The 16,484-nt window shown below is 36.8% G+C and overlaps 5 protein-coding genes across 5 annotated transcripts in view; all 5 read left to right on the plus strand.

The window, feature by feature from the left end:
* LOC147865825 (putative UPF0481 protein At3g02645) overlaps positions 1–16,484 on the plus strand; it is an 81,653-nt gene that overhangs the window by 23,546 nt on the left and 41,623 nt on the right. The gene's annotated exons all lie outside the window — the stretch shown is intronic.
* LOC147865827 (uncharacterized) overlaps positions 2,897–16,484 on the plus strand; it is a 35,086-nt gene continuing 21,498 nt past the window's right edge. Inside the window, exon 1 of the mRNA XM_087317501.1 lies at positions 2,897–3,050. The gene's annotated coding sequence lies outside the window, so the exon portion shown is untranslated. The remainder of the gene's footprint in view (positions 3,051–16,484) is intronic.
* On the plus strand, positions 3,048–4,745 carry LOC147865828 (putative UPF0481 protein At3g02645). The gene has a single exon (XM_087316186.1). It carries the CDS (start codon positions 3,069–3,071, stop codon positions 4,596–4,598), a length of 1,530 nt encoding a protein of 509 aa, XP_087172312.1. The 5' UTR covers positions 3,048–3,068; the 3' UTR covers positions 4,599–4,745.
* On the plus strand, positions 9,933–11,807 carry LOC147865829 (uncharacterized). The gene has a single exon (XM_087317547.1). It carries the CDS (start codon positions 9,933–9,935, stop codon positions 11,805–11,807), a length of 1,875 nt encoding a protein of 624 aa, XP_087173673.1.
* LOC147865830 (putative UPF0481 protein At3g02645) lies at positions 14,709–16,298 on the plus strand. Its single transcript, XM_087316191.1, has one exon. The coding sequence runs from the start codon at positions 14,757–14,759 to the stop codon at positions 16,182–16,184; it is 1,428 nt and encodes a 475-aa protein (XP_087172317.1). The 5' UTR covers positions 14,709–14,756; the 3' UTR covers positions 16,185–16,298.

Below are 16,484 nucleotides of genomic sequence, written 5' to 3' on the forward strand. Positions count from 1 at the left end.
AGAGCAAGAAGAAAGGTTGCCAGCCTTCCAATCTCATGTCGGCATCTAAGCTCTCGAAAGTCGGCATCCGATTCAATGCCTGTTAAGGTAACATATCCGTGATCAAGTATGACAAGAGAAAACGTCGGCTTCATTTTCTACAACTTTTCATGTATGACAGTACAAAGGATGTGATGAGGAGCCTCATTGCACATGAACAAATCTCCAAAGAAAGACTTGACTTCACTATGTATGCCATAGTCATGGACTTGTTTTGGGACTTGTTGTGTGTCTACTAATTGATATTGTATTTGTTTAGCATTGTAAATAGTCTATTCCCTAAACCCTAATTCCTTATTTGTGGATCCAATAGAGAAGAAGGCCACGAACTACTACTAGGAATAAACTTTGTTGGATTGAGACCACACGAGGAAATTATGGAAGATCATGTGGCACTTTCCTCTATGTAAATTTGCATTCCTGTTGAAATCTATTTCATTTGAATTATGAAATATGATCTTCTTTAAATCCACCTTCATCAAATTAATACAGTCAATCATCACCAAGTAATTAGTCTAAAAGGAATATTGTAGAAACAATATTTTCTTTCTCTGAAACAAATGGAAGACATTAAATGGTGTGGCAATTTTACTCTAGTCACATAGCTTTTAAGCAATTGTGTTGGCCATTCTTTAGTTAAACAATGTATATTTGCAGGTATATTCGTCTTCATAAAACATAATCAATACTTGTACTATGCTAAGGCATAATGTATTCTTGCATGTATCTTTTTCTCTTCTTAACAAGGAAGGTTCTTACAATTAGTAATACATGGAGTGGACCCCGTAGTTTTCATTTGGCTTGTGGGAATGTGCTTTTGCCTTTACGAACTGAAATTAATGGGTGGACATCGATAGTTAATGTGCATTCTTACTCTTGAGACATATGCACATTGTAGTTGGTTGGCGATTTGCACAAAAATAATGTTATGTGTGCACTACTTGACAATGCTTTGAATTGTTTGTGCCTTTTGATCTTGCACATTGGACCAGTAACTTGTTTTATGCCTTTACTTTTAAACCATTTTGCATGTTTGTGCATAAGTTTGTATACATACATGGTTATGTAAGAGCTTGTGAATGCATATGTGGATGTGAATTTGCCTTGTGTGTGTGAATTCGCTCTGTTGCTTCTCTACTCTTGGTTCTTATGTTGCTCTTCGTTGCTCCTCCGCGCTTCCTTAATCAACTCTCGTCGCCTCATCAACCCTAAACTATGTTGAACAACTCTAGTATCCGATAAAGGGCAACAATAGGTTTCCAAACCTTAGCCCTGGATTTCCTAAAGCCATCCAAAAATGACCAAAAAATCCCCCAAAATTGAAGAAGAGATTAAAAAATTATGAACTAATGTCATGAGTCAATGCACAAGCCATTCCACACATGGGCCACACATATCAACACCAACCTTTCCATGCTCCCGAGTAGGTTTTCAATCTCATGGGCACTAACTAAGATTGGATGATTTTTTGTTTTGTCAATGAGTGACCCCATAATGATTGATGGATGACATGAATCGGTCATGAAAAGAAAATGTAAAGGGTGAAGAGGTTTAATGAAAATTATAAAAATGACAAAGAAGAGATTATTAATGTAGATGTATTGGGACACTATAGGAGCCATTGGCATGCATTCACACAAGTTGTACAAACCACCTAATTACACAACACTACATGATGGTGTGTCAAACACTATTCTACTCTTAGTCTCTCTTCATGAGGATAACGAGGCAAATAAAATAAACGCCTCTCCACAACCACTTGTGCATGTCTTGGACAATAGCGAGCGTAAACCATAAGGGTAGGAGATAAGAATACCACAAACACAAAAGGGCAAAAAGTGTTTAATGCATAGAGAGTGAGTTGAAAATGACTTCCTTTCTATATTTAATAATTCTAATCTCTTTATACCTTTCACAAGAGATGACATAAAGTGCTTTATGGTGGATCTCCATCCCATCATTAAGCTTTAATTATCAAGTTGTTAGGTCAAATAGAGAATGGTGACCATGCTCGTCAATGGTCTTCCGACAACAATATGGAAAACAACTTTGTGCCTTGTGAAGTCATGTCCACTTTAAAGGTTTCAATTTATCCAGGCAATCATAGTTCGAGATAAAGGCACAATTATTGGAGGGAAGGCAATGCACACCAATTGATAATAAGATGTTGGTTTTTGGATTTAAACAATGGATAAAGTTGGAGGTTGTACATTAATTCATGTTTCAAAGGCCAAGTCAACCTTCCATTTGACTTTCAGGAGAGTTGATAAAATATATGTGACCTTTTTCTCTACCACCTTTTTCATTCTATACACACCACATGAAGATGTCCAACTCTTTTCATATATGTGACCTTAGAGGAGAATCATAACATTCATCTACTTCTATCAATTAGTAAATCGATATAAAGATAGGTAGACTTTATTTTCTTCTCAATAGATATTTTATTGTCCATGGTGAGGTCAAATTTGACCTATGGGACCAAATCATCTTGTATACGACTCCTTTCTAATGAAGGGGGTTTACTACTCACTTCCAGCTAAAAACTCTTGATGAGAGAGAGCGAGAGGGAGAGAGATATCGACCAATTTTTTTTAATAAAATGTTTAAAAATCATGTGCATTTCTGGAAATATAGGGAAAAATAGATATTGCAAGTAGAACATAAAAGTCAATACTTTCTTCTGTAGACTTGTAAGACCCAGGGAAAGACAATTGAATAGTTCATAAATAATTGACTGGTGTGGGCCACCTTACACCTAAGATGCAAATAAAGGACAAAACTCTAACACTTTATTTCCTTGGAGACTCTCAAGACACAAGATAAACAAATGTGAAGGACTTTTCAACTCTCCCCTCCCATACCACTATATCATAATGTGAGGAAAGCAACTCATAGATGTATGAAAATAGGATTGGTACTTCATATAAGTTACCTTGTACAAGAAAGCATCAAGTCAGAATTCAAGAAGAAGAAGAAGAAGAAGAAGAAGAAGAAGTAGAGAAGAAGAAGTGGTAGTAGTTTGAGATATGGGTGAGAATATCAACAAAGATATATGCCTTACAATTCAAATGAATGGGGATATGGATATATGCAATGGTAACCATTTATGTGAACCTACCTTTCATAGCCATAAATCCCCCACCCATGGGCAAATTAATCAACACAACTTTACTTCAGAAGAAGAATGGAGGCAATACATGAAGAATGAGATCAGTAAGGCTAGCACACCTTTGGTCAGCAAAGGCCCCAAGATTTCGATGGCTCCCCAAGCATTGCTAGAGGTCAAGCCGCAATCATACTGCCCTCGCATCTTGAACATTGGTCCATTGAATCAAATGCTTGGGCGTTCCCCTATTGATAAATGTAAAGCACTTTGTGTGAAGAAATTCATGGAAAGACATAATCTACTGAATGTGGAAGACCTCATGGAAAAATTTCTCTCTGATCTTGATCATAGCCTCAAAGGTAACTACTCCAATCCCCCTGACTACAATTTTGAGTCAACCCAACTTTTGTTCACTATTGATGCTGTCTTCATTCTCGAATTCTTGTTGTTCATGAAGAATGATTGCCGATCCGAAGATGATAAGGGAACTCGATATTTGTACACTTTCTTCAACAATGATATTACACATACCCAAATGTGCAGGGATTTGTTCTTGATAGGCAACCAAATTCCCATGTCATTTCTAAAGAAGATTGCAAAGATTTCAAATCTGAAGACTGCAGAGACTCCAACGAACCATAGCTCTGGAACAAGTAGTCTAAAAGACTACTTAAATCATATTGTTTTCATAAACCATCCATTCTTTGGGAGCCAATTTCACCACCGGAATAGTCAAGCAAGTTGGATGCAAACTGTAAATTTTCTCAATTGCAATCATCTACTTGATTGCCTATACGTCTCCTGCACACAACCACCACAAGAACCGCTGAGACAATTTAGTCCTCCAAAGCTTTTGAATGTATTTCAAAAGACCAGGAAGGCAGAAGGTAGCAAGAAGAAATATAACCGCCTCCCGAATGCTTCTCAGCTCCTGAAAGCTGGAATTAGGTTTAAGGCTTGTGAAGGCAACATATCAGTGATCAAGTATAACAAGAGGAAGTTTCAGCTGGATCTACCACAAATTGTTGTGGCTGATAACACAGAGGATATACTAAGGAATCTCTTGGCCCATGAGCAAACTTCGAAAGAAGGCGGCGAGTTTTGTATGTATGCATTCATCATGGACTCGCTCATCGACACACCGGAGGATCTCGCGATCCTGACAAAGTCCCATGTGATAGAGAATCTACTGGGGAGCGATGAAAGGCTGGTTCAGATGTGGAATGACATGTGCAGAAACCTCGGAGCTCAACCATGTAAAAAATGGGAAGACATAACCAGAGATGTAATGGGACACTACAACAGTCATTGGCGCATCTTGTACGTGGAGTTCTGTGCAAAGTTCTTTTCTCGGCCGTGGCTATGGATTTCGGTCGTTGGGGCATTTGTGCTTCTCTTGTTTTCATTTTTGCAGACGATATATACAGTGTTAGGTTATTACAATGGTTAACCTAATCCTAAATACTAGAGAAAATCAGGAAGCTCAAAACAGTCCAGTGTTGGGGTGTTTCTTTTATATCTTTGGGATCTTGTCCTACTTCATTTATGTGTGTTTTATTTATAAACCATGTCAAATTATAATTATGGAAGATGAATTTGTAGAAGTAAACTGAGTCATAAGTTATGATTTTCTGTACATTTAGAAAAAATGTTGTAACTATCCATTCACATTGATTTTGGCCACCATTGGCTTGTTTTGGGGGAGATTCAACCTTGTAGGTGTTAGTCCTAAGTCTGCAATTCCGAAATATACATTCTGAAATCGAATAGAATGATAAAATTTAGAAATATCTAAGACATTAGAAAAATCTAGCACTAGCTAAAAGTTTTTTAGAAAAAGAGAAACAAAATATGGTATATAGACTTTTGTCAATAAAATTTTGTATGTCATGTTTTAATGATGTGGCTGTACATAATTATATTGATGACCTTCAGAGTTTTCCCTAACATTGATTATTTGCCCTCCATTAACACCTCTAATAACACAGTCTGGAAATTATGAATGGTTTTCTGAGAGTAAGTTAGAGCTTTCTTGTGGAGAGACAAAAACAGAATCCAAAAGGTTTTCGAGTTTTTATTATTTGGAGTACTACATCTCCCAAACAATTATACTTGCACTATAAGTTGGGGTCTGCTTTCCCTCTAAGTCCTTTGTGTTAGTTTCTCCCTAATTGGTTTTGGCCACAATTGGTTCGTTCTTGCCAAGGTTCCTAAAAATGTTAAAATCAAGCACTATCCAAGACCTTAGAAAAACCTAAATGGATTGCAATACATCATGGCTTATGCGAAACATGATTATTGTTGTTAATATAATTAGTAGAATTTATATGGGTTATCTCTGATAATCATGATAATGTAATTAATATCTAATTATTTTGTTGTAGTCAGTGTTGTGTTTACTATGATTAATCCACAGAGAGCCACACATAAACAACTAACAACTTTGCCTCAACTTTGCCTCAAATTTTCCATCAATGTAAAAAGCTCGCCTAAATGATATTCAAATCCAGACTGTAATATAAATTAAAGACTTGCACAGAGCATGGGTTGACCAATCTCCTTGCTCATCTACAAACCTTTACAAATAAGGAGTTGACTGTACTATGTATGCCATCATAGAGTTGATTTTTATTCAGCTCATCAACGCCCCCAGAAGAAGAAGAAGAAGAAGAAGACTGCTGTTGATGGACAACCAAATTCCCATGTCATTTCTGAAGAAGGTTGCTCTAGAGATTCCAAACAATCCTGACTTCTCAATGGCTTATCTCAAGCAAACCCGTTACGAGTTTTATTAAGAAGCAGAATCCATTCTTTTCACATAATCCATCCTTCTATAGTAAAAAAAGATTTCAAGACTGATTTCATTGATTTCCAGCATCTACTTGATTTGCTCTATGTTTCGTGCCCTGAAACATCCAAAGAATCTAATTCTGAAGTATCCCTCAATGTTTCACGCACTGAAACAGTCCCAGAATCTAATTCTGAGGTATCCTTCAATGTTTTCACGCCCTGAAATAGTCCAAGAATCTGATTCTGAAATATCCCTCAATGTTTCCAGCACTGAAACAGTCCAAGAATCTAATTCTGAAGTAGATGACGACGAAAGAGGTGGATGTTAATGCATGGAAATTCGTCAATAGGATCCACAATGATATTAGAACTTTTAGACCATGATTGCACTCAAAAATTGATGTTGAACATCCAAATCAACCTTGATTAATCCTACAAGTGATAGCAATCCCCCACCAATTATAATTTATTACTGTTCCCAATTGAAGCTCACAATGCAATGTCTTGTACTCCAATTATAAGAATATATGACATTAATTTTGAACATAGTAACATATCATCATAATGCTGTCATGTGTTCTACACTACATTTGAAAAGATGCATTGACACCATTGAAAGAGATTACACGATGATGCTCGTAACATTAGAACGAACATTTCTTCAGAAATAAACATTAGAATTTTAAAAATTATGAAGTAGGAGCCTCTTGATGCATTTTTTATTCCATAATATGAATGTAAATCTTCCTACTTAATGGCAAAAGAAATCAACCTTCCATTCATAGGCGAGCATCTTGACCATACATATGTTTGCTTACATGATAAATCTACTAATGCAATGAACAAAGTAATCCCAATAGACCCCATGATTTTGGCAAGCTAAAAACTCCTAGCCTTCCCATCGATGATCACCTTTTTGAAAAGTTTTGATATATCCATCAATGATAACACTAGAACTATGATAATAGTACTATATCATGCTCATCATCTCATACTAGACCCACCTGATCACTGACATATTAATCTTTATAACAGACCCACTAGTTTTAATTTCCATTCAAGTTGGGATAAGGTTGACTAACATGATCTTTGGTTCTGCATACATCCCTGTACCTAACTACCTACTTACAAGTTACTTGGCAATTCATAGACAGATAGGTAGACTTTATTATTGTCTTTGCAAATACGACCTAGAGTATCATCTCAAACAAAGTGAAAGCATAAAGAAAAACTTTTGCATATTTCCACGTTTTCCCCGTTGTTTTCTATTCATACTAGATCCATACACCTCATATACAGAGAAAGGAACAAAACTTGAGACATCTCCAAACTCTAAAAACACAATAAAGACTAATGAATGGCTCATGGATCATCAACATCATATCTCAGAACAAAGTACTACCTAGATTAGGAGTCTTCCATCCCCTAGTATATTGTGTCAAGAAAGTACCAGAATTTGTGGAGAACGAAGAAAAAAACAATGGTGGCGCTATCATCCACCAAAGCTGAGTATGTGGCCACAACACTAGCGGCAAAAGAAGGCTTGTGGCTCAAAACTACTTGTCACATATAAAAATGTATTGTGATAATCAATATTGTATCAAGATTGCTATAAACCCTAAACTCACAGACCAAAACAAACATATAAAGGCTAACCATCACTTCATACGAGACATATTCAAAATAAAAGAGCTTGAACTCCAATATACTCAAACAATCACTATGTGGGCTGATTTTCTCACTAAACCGGTACCACACCAAAACATTGGCAGCGTTGTTCAAAGCTAGGACTTTAGCTTGACCACAACAAAGGAAGTATTTAGATTAGAGAGTATTTAAAAAATTTATATTTGGGGGTGGGGGGGGGGGGGGGTTAGAATATAATATAAATATCTATAGGAGACATTACACATAATAAAATATTACATCAGTTAGAACTTCTTTTGTAACTTACACATTAAAATGTTTTGTAAGTTTCTATGTAAAGTATTCTCACTAGCATAATGAAATACATAGAATTCTTCTTTACAACATTGTCTCTCCATCTCTGTCAATCTCTCTTTTTCTCCCTCTCTCCTTCTTGTGTGTTATTGCTTCATTTCCCCTTACACTTGGAAGATCTTTTTTTTTGTCAACCAGTGAGCCCCTCGTTATTGATGTATGACATGAATGGGTCATGAAAAGAAAATTTGAAAGACAAAGGGGTTTAATGAAAATTATGAAAAGGACGAAAAACAGATTATTACCATAGATGTAATGGGACACTATAGATGGCATTGGCATGCATTCACAAGTTGTACAAACCACCTAATTACATAACACTACTTGATGGCAAAAAGTGTGGCAAAAAGTGCTTAATGAATAGAGAGTTTTGAAAATGTCTATCGAATGTTCAACAATGGCCATCCTAGTGAGTAGAGTATTAGGTTCTTCTAGGTCATTCTTGTCATGCGACAACAATATGAAAAAGAACTTTGTGACTTGTAAGTTCATGTCCAATATATCATGATGAATAATGGCTAACTTGATTCTACCCCTTCCACGTAGTTTTAATTATGAAAAATGCTATTGTTTTTAATTCATCATCACATTATTATTCTTAATGATCAGTCATTCATTATCGATGAATCTAAAAGACATATTGTCACGTGAATAACATGGTATAGATATTCAATAACATCACAACTTTAGGGGATGTTAGATAGATAACTAGAAATTATAACCTAGATCGAGTATAGAAAATCACAATGAGATGACAATGAAAGAGGTGGATATTAATACCTGGATTGCTCAACAAGATCCACGATGATATTTATTAGAACTTTTAGACCATGATTGCACACAAAAGTTAATGTTGGAACTCCAAATCTACCTTCACTACTCTTGTAGGTGAGAACAATCCCCCGCCAATGTAGTTATAATCTACTATTGTTAGAAAGAAAATTGGAGGTTAGAACTTAGGCTATACCACGATGTTCCCATCTAAAGCTCACAATGCAATATCTTGTAGTCCAATAATAAGAATATGACATTAATTTTGAACATAGGTACATATCATCATTATCTTGCCATGTATTCTACTCTATATTTGGAAATATATATTGACCATTTAAAGGGATTCATGATATTCGCAACATAAAAAACAACATTCTTCGAGAAATTGGTATTAGGATTTTAAAAATGATGGAAGTAGGAGCTTCTTGATGCATTTATGTTTCAAGAGCCATGGGAACTTGGTGTATAAAATCTTGATTCCATAATATGCATGTAAAACTTCCTACTTAATGGCAAAAGAAATCAATCATTCACACATACGTGAGCACCTTAGCCGTACATATGGTATATCTATTAATGCGATGAACAAAGTAATCCTAGTGGGACCCCATGATTTTGGCAAGCCAAAGACCCCCTAGCCTTCCCATAAAGGGTGCCGGTTACATTTTGGAACAACATATTGTAGAAACAATATTTTCTTTTCCCGAAACAAATTGGAGTAAAATGGTATTGCAAATTTACGCAAGTCGCATAGTTTTTAAAGATTTGGGTTGGACATTCTTTAATTGAACAATGTACATTCATGAGACATAGTCTATGGTGTTGCAAAATTTATGCAAGTCGCATAGTTTTTAAAGATTTGTGTTGGACGTTCTATAAGTAAACAATGTACATACATTAGACATAGTCAACAGTAGTACACTCTGCTAAGGCATAATGTATTGTTGCATAATGTACATTCATTGGACATAGTCAACAGTAGTACTCTGCTAAGGCATAATGTATTTTGTTGCATTCATTGGACATAGTCAACAGTAGTACTCTGCTAAGGCATAATGCATTTTGTTGCATAATGTACATTCATTGGACATAATAAATAGTAGTACTGTGCTCTTCTTAACATGGAAGGTTCCTACAATTAGTTAGTACAATTAGTTTTATGAACTGAAATTAAGCATAACCTGAAGAAGAAGAAGAAGAAGAAGAAGAAGAAGAAGGGATGGGTGCTACATTGAGCTATGAAACCAGAAAAGGAAGTTCAAAGTTTGGGACTAGAATGTATCCATATGAACCCTCCATTGCCATGCAGCTTCATCAACCCAAATTCAGTACCGAAGATGAATGGATGAAGTACATGAAGATGAATGTAGATGCTCAAAATACACCTGCATATGACTACAATTTCATGATTTTGAGGCCTCCCCAACATTTGTTTGAAGTGAAGCCAGAGTCATATTGCCCTAAATTAGTGACCATCGGCCCATTGTATCAAAATCTTCAGAAATCCCCAATTGATAGATGTAAGGCACTTTGCATGAAGAAATTCATGGCAAGAAATGGGATACCAGGTGTGGAAGAGCTTATGAAAAAACTCACCCTTGATCCCCAAGACCTTAGGAACATCTATATTGAGCTCCCAACTTACAAAGAGTTCCTAAAACTTCTGGTTACTGTGGATGCAGTCTTCATTCATGAAATCTTGCTCTTTCTGTGGAATAAGTCTGATGAAAATCCCAGACCCTCAGTAAGTAGCTCATACTTCTCCACATTCTACATCAATGGCCATACACTCCCCCTGAGACTACCGAGAGACCTCCTGTTGATGGGCAACCAAATTCCCATGTCATTTCTCAAAAGGATTGCTCAAGAGATTTCTAACAATGGAGACTTCTCGTCGGCTGATCTCGAGAAAACCGTGAGGGCTTTTATTATGAAGCACAATCCATTCTTTTCACATGATCCTTCCTTCTATAATGGAAAAGACTTCGAGAGCGATTTGCTCGAATGCCAGCATCTACTTGATTCGCTCTATGTTTCATGCACTGAAACATTCAAGAGATCTGGTTCTCAAGTATCGATCGATGTTTCACATGCTCAAACAGTTGAAGCATCTGATTCTCAAGGATCTGCCAATGATTCACGCCCTAAAACAGGCCAAGCATATGATTCTCATGGATCTGCTAATGTCTCGCGCCCTAAAACAGGCCAAGCATCTGATTCTCAAAGATATGCTAATGGTTCACGCCCTAAACCAGGCCAAGAATCTGATTCTCAAAGATATGCTAATGGTTCACGCCCTAAACCAGGTCAAGAATCTGATTCTCAAGGATATGGTAATGATTCACGCCCTAAACCAGGCCAAGAATCTGATTCTCAAGGATATGGTAATGGTTCACGCCCTAAACCAGGCCAAGAATCTGATTCTCAAGGATATGCTAATGGTTCACACCCTAGAACAGGCCAAGGATCTTTCTCACTCCCTAAACCAGGCCAAGGATCTAATGCTGCCGAGATGAAGAAGACGCAGACGAAGAAGAAGCATCGTCGTCTCCCGCCAGCATCGGAGCTCTCGAAAGCCGGCATTTCGTTCAAGCCTTGTAAAGGCAACATATCTGTGATGAATTATGAAAAGGAAAAACGGCAGCTCGATCTTCCGGAGCTTGTGGTGTATGACAGCACAGAGGATGTGCTGAGGAGCCTCATTGCACATGAACGAGCCTCCAAACTGCAGAAAGAGTTTGCTATGTATGCGAAGATGATGGACATGCTGATCGACACGGAAGAAGATCTGGCGATCTTGACAAATGCTAAAGTCATAGAGAACCATCTGGGGAATGGCGAGAAGTTGGTCGACATGTGGAACGACATGTGCACCGGCATTAATGTGGAGGAAAACCCACCTGAGAAATGGGAGGAGATGATCCATGACATAGTGGCCCACCATTCATCCCGTTGGCGGCGTTGGTATGTGGAGTTTCGGGCCGTGTATTTCTCTCGCCCGTGGTTGCCCATTTCGATCCTCGCGGCGTTTACGCTGCTCTCGGCTTCAATTGTGCAGACGATCTATACAGTCTTAGGTTTTTATCACCCTTGACAACAATCCCTGTTGCCCTAAAACTTAAGGTAAACAATTAAAGAAGCTGCTCAACACAAAATCAAGTATTGAGCTTCGTTTAAACTCATTTGAGATCTCGTTTCGCTTTTCTAATTTAATTTACGTTCCCGTTGTTTATGTTCTATTGATTTAGAATCCACATTTGTTTATGAAATTGTGGACAATAATGTATTGATGGTGAACATGGTTTTCATTGGTTTATAATCCACATTCGCTTATGAAATTGTGGACAATTATACATTGATGGTGAGCATGTTTTATTGGTTTATAATGAAGATTGATTTATAAAACTGTCTCGAAGATTGATTTATATACTGATGGTGAGCATGATTTATGATGAATCATCTTTGTTATTCATGTATTAATGGAAATAGATATGGTGGGAGTTAAATTAAGTAATTGTGGCAATGAAGGACTAAAGGATCTACCCATAACTTTTTGTATGAAGACTAATAATGTCTATCAATGATTGGAATATTACAACGAATTTAGAACGAAAACATCATATTATAGTACAAGTACCAATCATGGCATATTCGCCTTGGTTACATATTGTGTAATTTTATGATTCTATATACCTAGGCATGAAATTGCCTCCATGGGAGCTCAGATGAAACAAATTTGTGCTTTTATCATTGATGATATGCACGTATTGTTGCAATTTGAATATACATCCATGTGTCTTCCTCTTTTTCAAAGATATATTATCCCTCTTTCTAAAGGGTACCTTATCTTTATGTGTGGTTTGTATTCATGAATAACTTGTTTTAGTTCATGTTGTTCCTCAATGAAATTCTCTCTTTCCTCTTTTTAAAAGATACTCTATCTCTCTTTCCAAAAGGCACTTTGTTTATATGTGTGGTTTGGATGCACTCTTCCAAAATGGTGCCTTTCTCTTTCTTTTTCCGATTTTCTGGTCATATGCATTATCTGAATATTTTCAACTTTACTCCGTAGTTTGTATGTGACATTAATTTGAAGAAGAAAAGTATATGAACCATAGATCTTACCCATCAAAATCTTAAGATCAATTCCTCTCTTGATAATTGCAGTAAGGCACTATGTGTGAAGATATTAATAAGGAAACATTAGATATCCAACAACAACAAACATTCATAAATCACGGAATATCCAACAAGTTTAAAAAACCTAAATGCATTATAGTACATGATGTACTTCTTATGGAAAACATGATTTTTGTTTTAAAGTCATGTAGATATTCTAATTATTCAAAGAGAGTCAATGCAATTATACATACACGTAGATATAATGTATGTGTGAGGCCTCCATTGGCAAGAACATACATTCTCGTTTTCATTGGTAGAACATACATACAAATTATAAATATATGTGAATCTATTGTATTTGGTTCTTCCTCATAGGCTTCCCTATGTATGTTGTCAACTTCCATTTCTTTAATATTTTGCCCCATAAATTTTCGTTCCTATTATATGACACCAATTGGTATGCCCCAAAATCATGAGCAGACTTATAATTAAATAGAATGTGTGAATGGAGACCTCACACGAGAAACAAATGGTTTTATATTATTCATAACTCAAGATTTTACAACGTGTCCCAACATTAAGAAGCAACCAAAATGTGAGTTCGGACAAGTTGGGACAACTCCCAAATCCTTCATGTTGTTGTCATAGTGTAACAATCCTTTTCATGTTGTTGTCAGTGGTGACAGATAATATGAATGAATGAATAATGGTGTCTTTGACCGTTAGTATGACAAAGACTTTTCATCCAACTCACAAATGTTTCCTCATCCTCATCATTGATGGTGATAGACCAAATGAACAAATTGAACGTATCTAAAATGAATGATTTGTAAACCAATTTGTTTATGGTCTAAAAAATGAATGATTTGTAAACCAACGAACAAAGACTAAGACAACTCTTTCTTGCATGTATCAGCCATGAGTATCCATGTGATATGTGAACAAAGCCTAAAGAAAAGGCTATGTGTGGCTCTCAACAATACATACACACGTTATCTTTTTGGTGGACAAAACATGGAAATAAGAAATTTAAACTTTGCTAAACAAATGTCTCACATTTCCCACGAGACAATTATGCTTTCTTTCAAGCTTTTTGTGTTAGTTTCTCCCTTATTGGTTTTGAACACCATTCGTTTCTTTTAGCTAATATTGCCAATATATTTTAGGAATTCGTAAATATACATTCTTAAGTCTAATTACTATGATTAATCCTAGAGAGCCACACACTAACAACAAACAACTTTGCCTCAACTTTACCATTTAAAACTTTATCTCTAAAATCGATATCAAGCTCACCTAATCAAGTCTCGAATCCAGGCTGTATATGAATTAAAGAATGGCTCAGAACATGTGCTGAGGAACTTCCTTGCACATGCACAAACCTTTAGGTTAAGGAATTGACTTTGGTATGTACGCGATCATAGAGTTGATTTTAGTCAGATTATAGAGTTGATTTTAGTCAGATTATAGAGTTGATTTTGGTATGTTCGAAATCGAATAGAGTTATTGACTAAAACTCAAATAGAGTATTTGCTCCATGAGATGTCTGAAATCCTAGACTAATTAGCTAAAAATCCAATGGAGTATTTGCTTTCTATAATGGGAAATGGCATGATTCTTGGCTCCACACATATGCTCTTGCAGGGGATTCCACAAATTCTCAATCTTCTCTCTCTCTCTCTCTCTCTCTCTCTCTCTCTCTCTCTCTCATCTTATCATGGATAGGTAAATAGATAGAGTCTTGACTTTCTTAATCATCTGAGTGATGGAACTCATAGAGATATATAAAAGGAGGAGTGCTACTAGAACTTATTCTACATAAAAACTATTAACTTAGTGCGATACAGAAGAAGAATAAAAAGAAGAAGAAGAAGAAGAAAAAGAGATGGGTACGAATATCTGATTCAACATTCTAATTTCAATGGATGAATCTGATCATGGAGCCCCCAACTTCACCAAGGATGAATGGAGACACTACATGAAGGAGAAGATCAATCATGTTGAACCACCTGTGTGTATCGAAAGTTTGATGATTTTGAAGCCTCCCCAAGCATTATTGGAAGTGAAGCCAGAGGCATATTACCCTAAATTAGTGGCCATCGGTCCATTGTATCAAAATCTGGAGCCTTCCCCCGTTAATAATTATAAGGCACTATGTGTGAACAAATTCATGGAAAGACATAGGATACCAATTGTGGAAGACCTCATACAATACCTCACATCTGATGAACTTAGCCGCATCTATGATCTCAACCTCCCCGAATCTGACTTTAAGTGGCTCCAACTTCTCGTCACTGTCGATACTATCTTCATTCATGAATTCTTGATGTTTTGGTCGATACCCAAGCCTTTGAAAATTGAGTGCAGCTATTTTGCCACTTTCTACTTTAATGACCATACACTCCGCATGCGACTATCGAGGGACTTGCTGTTGATAGGCAACCAAATTCCCATGTCATTTCTAAAGAAGGTTTCTTACAATCAAGACTTCTCATTGGATGTTCTGGAGATCACCGTGAGGGATTTTATTCTGAACCATAATCCATTCTTCCGTAGCAAAGATGTAAGGAGTAGATTTTCAGGATATCTTGAATCGGGAAAAATAAAATTGGTCGATTCTTGCGAGCATCTACTCGATTGCCTCTACTATTCATGCACTGCCGAAGCAGAGAAAGAATTTACAAGACAACCTGATTGTAAAGAATCAACAAGAATACTTGTCTATTCATATTTCTCTTATCTGGGCAAATTGCTGGGGTGCAAAAGGAGTGAGGAGGATCACAAGAAGGAATATGTTCGCCTCCCAACAGCATCGGAGCTCTGCAAAGCCGGAATCCGGTTCAATGCTTGTGAAGGTAACATATCGGTGATGAAGTATGATAAGACGAACGCTGAGATTCATCTTCCACGCCTTGTCGTGGATGACAGCACAGGGGATGTGTTGAGGAACCTCATTGCGCACGAAATAACGTCCCGAAAAGAAGACAAGTTCTCGATGTATGCGGTCATCATGGACATGCTCATCGACACACCACAGGATCTCCGGATCTTGACAAAGGCCAAAGTCATCGAGAACCACATGGGGAACGACGAGAGGTTTGTCGACATGTGGAACAACATGCGCATCAATGTGGCTTATAATGACAAATCCGAAACATGGGAGAAGATGATCCATGATATAGTGGCCCACCATTCATCCCGTAGGCGCCGCTGGTACGCCGAGTTTTATAAAAAGTTCTTCTCCCGGCCATGGTTAACGGCATCCTTCATCACGGCGTTTCTGCTGCTCTCAGGTACAATATACCAGGCAGCCTATTCAGGCATAGGTTATTACAAACCCAAACATTAACCTTACCTCAAACCCTAGGGAAAAAATAAAAAAGCTGACAACACAATCAAGTATTCAGCTTTGTTTATTCATTTGGTATTTGAGTTTGATTGATTTGATTCGATTATTTCTCATTATTTATGTATTTATAATCCAGATTGGCTTCATATGAAATTGTGGAAGATTATATGTACTTATATGGTGAATCCTTTTCATGATTCATGTATTAATGGATTAATAGATATTGTGGGAGTTAAATTTAAGTCATTGTCGCAATGAAGAATTGACCTAAAATGGGTGTATGAATTAAAGAGTGGCACA

The sequence above is a fragment of the Azolla caroliniana genome, unplaced genomic scaffold, assembly GCF_043228905.1.
Source record: "Azolla caroliniana isolate FFs.n. ecotype wild unplaced genomic scaffold, voAzoCaro1.0.p SCAF_3, whole genome shotgun sequence".
Lineage (NCBI taxonomy): Eukaryota > Viridiplantae > Streptophyta > Polypodiopsida > Salviniales > Salviniaceae > Azolla > Azolla caroliniana.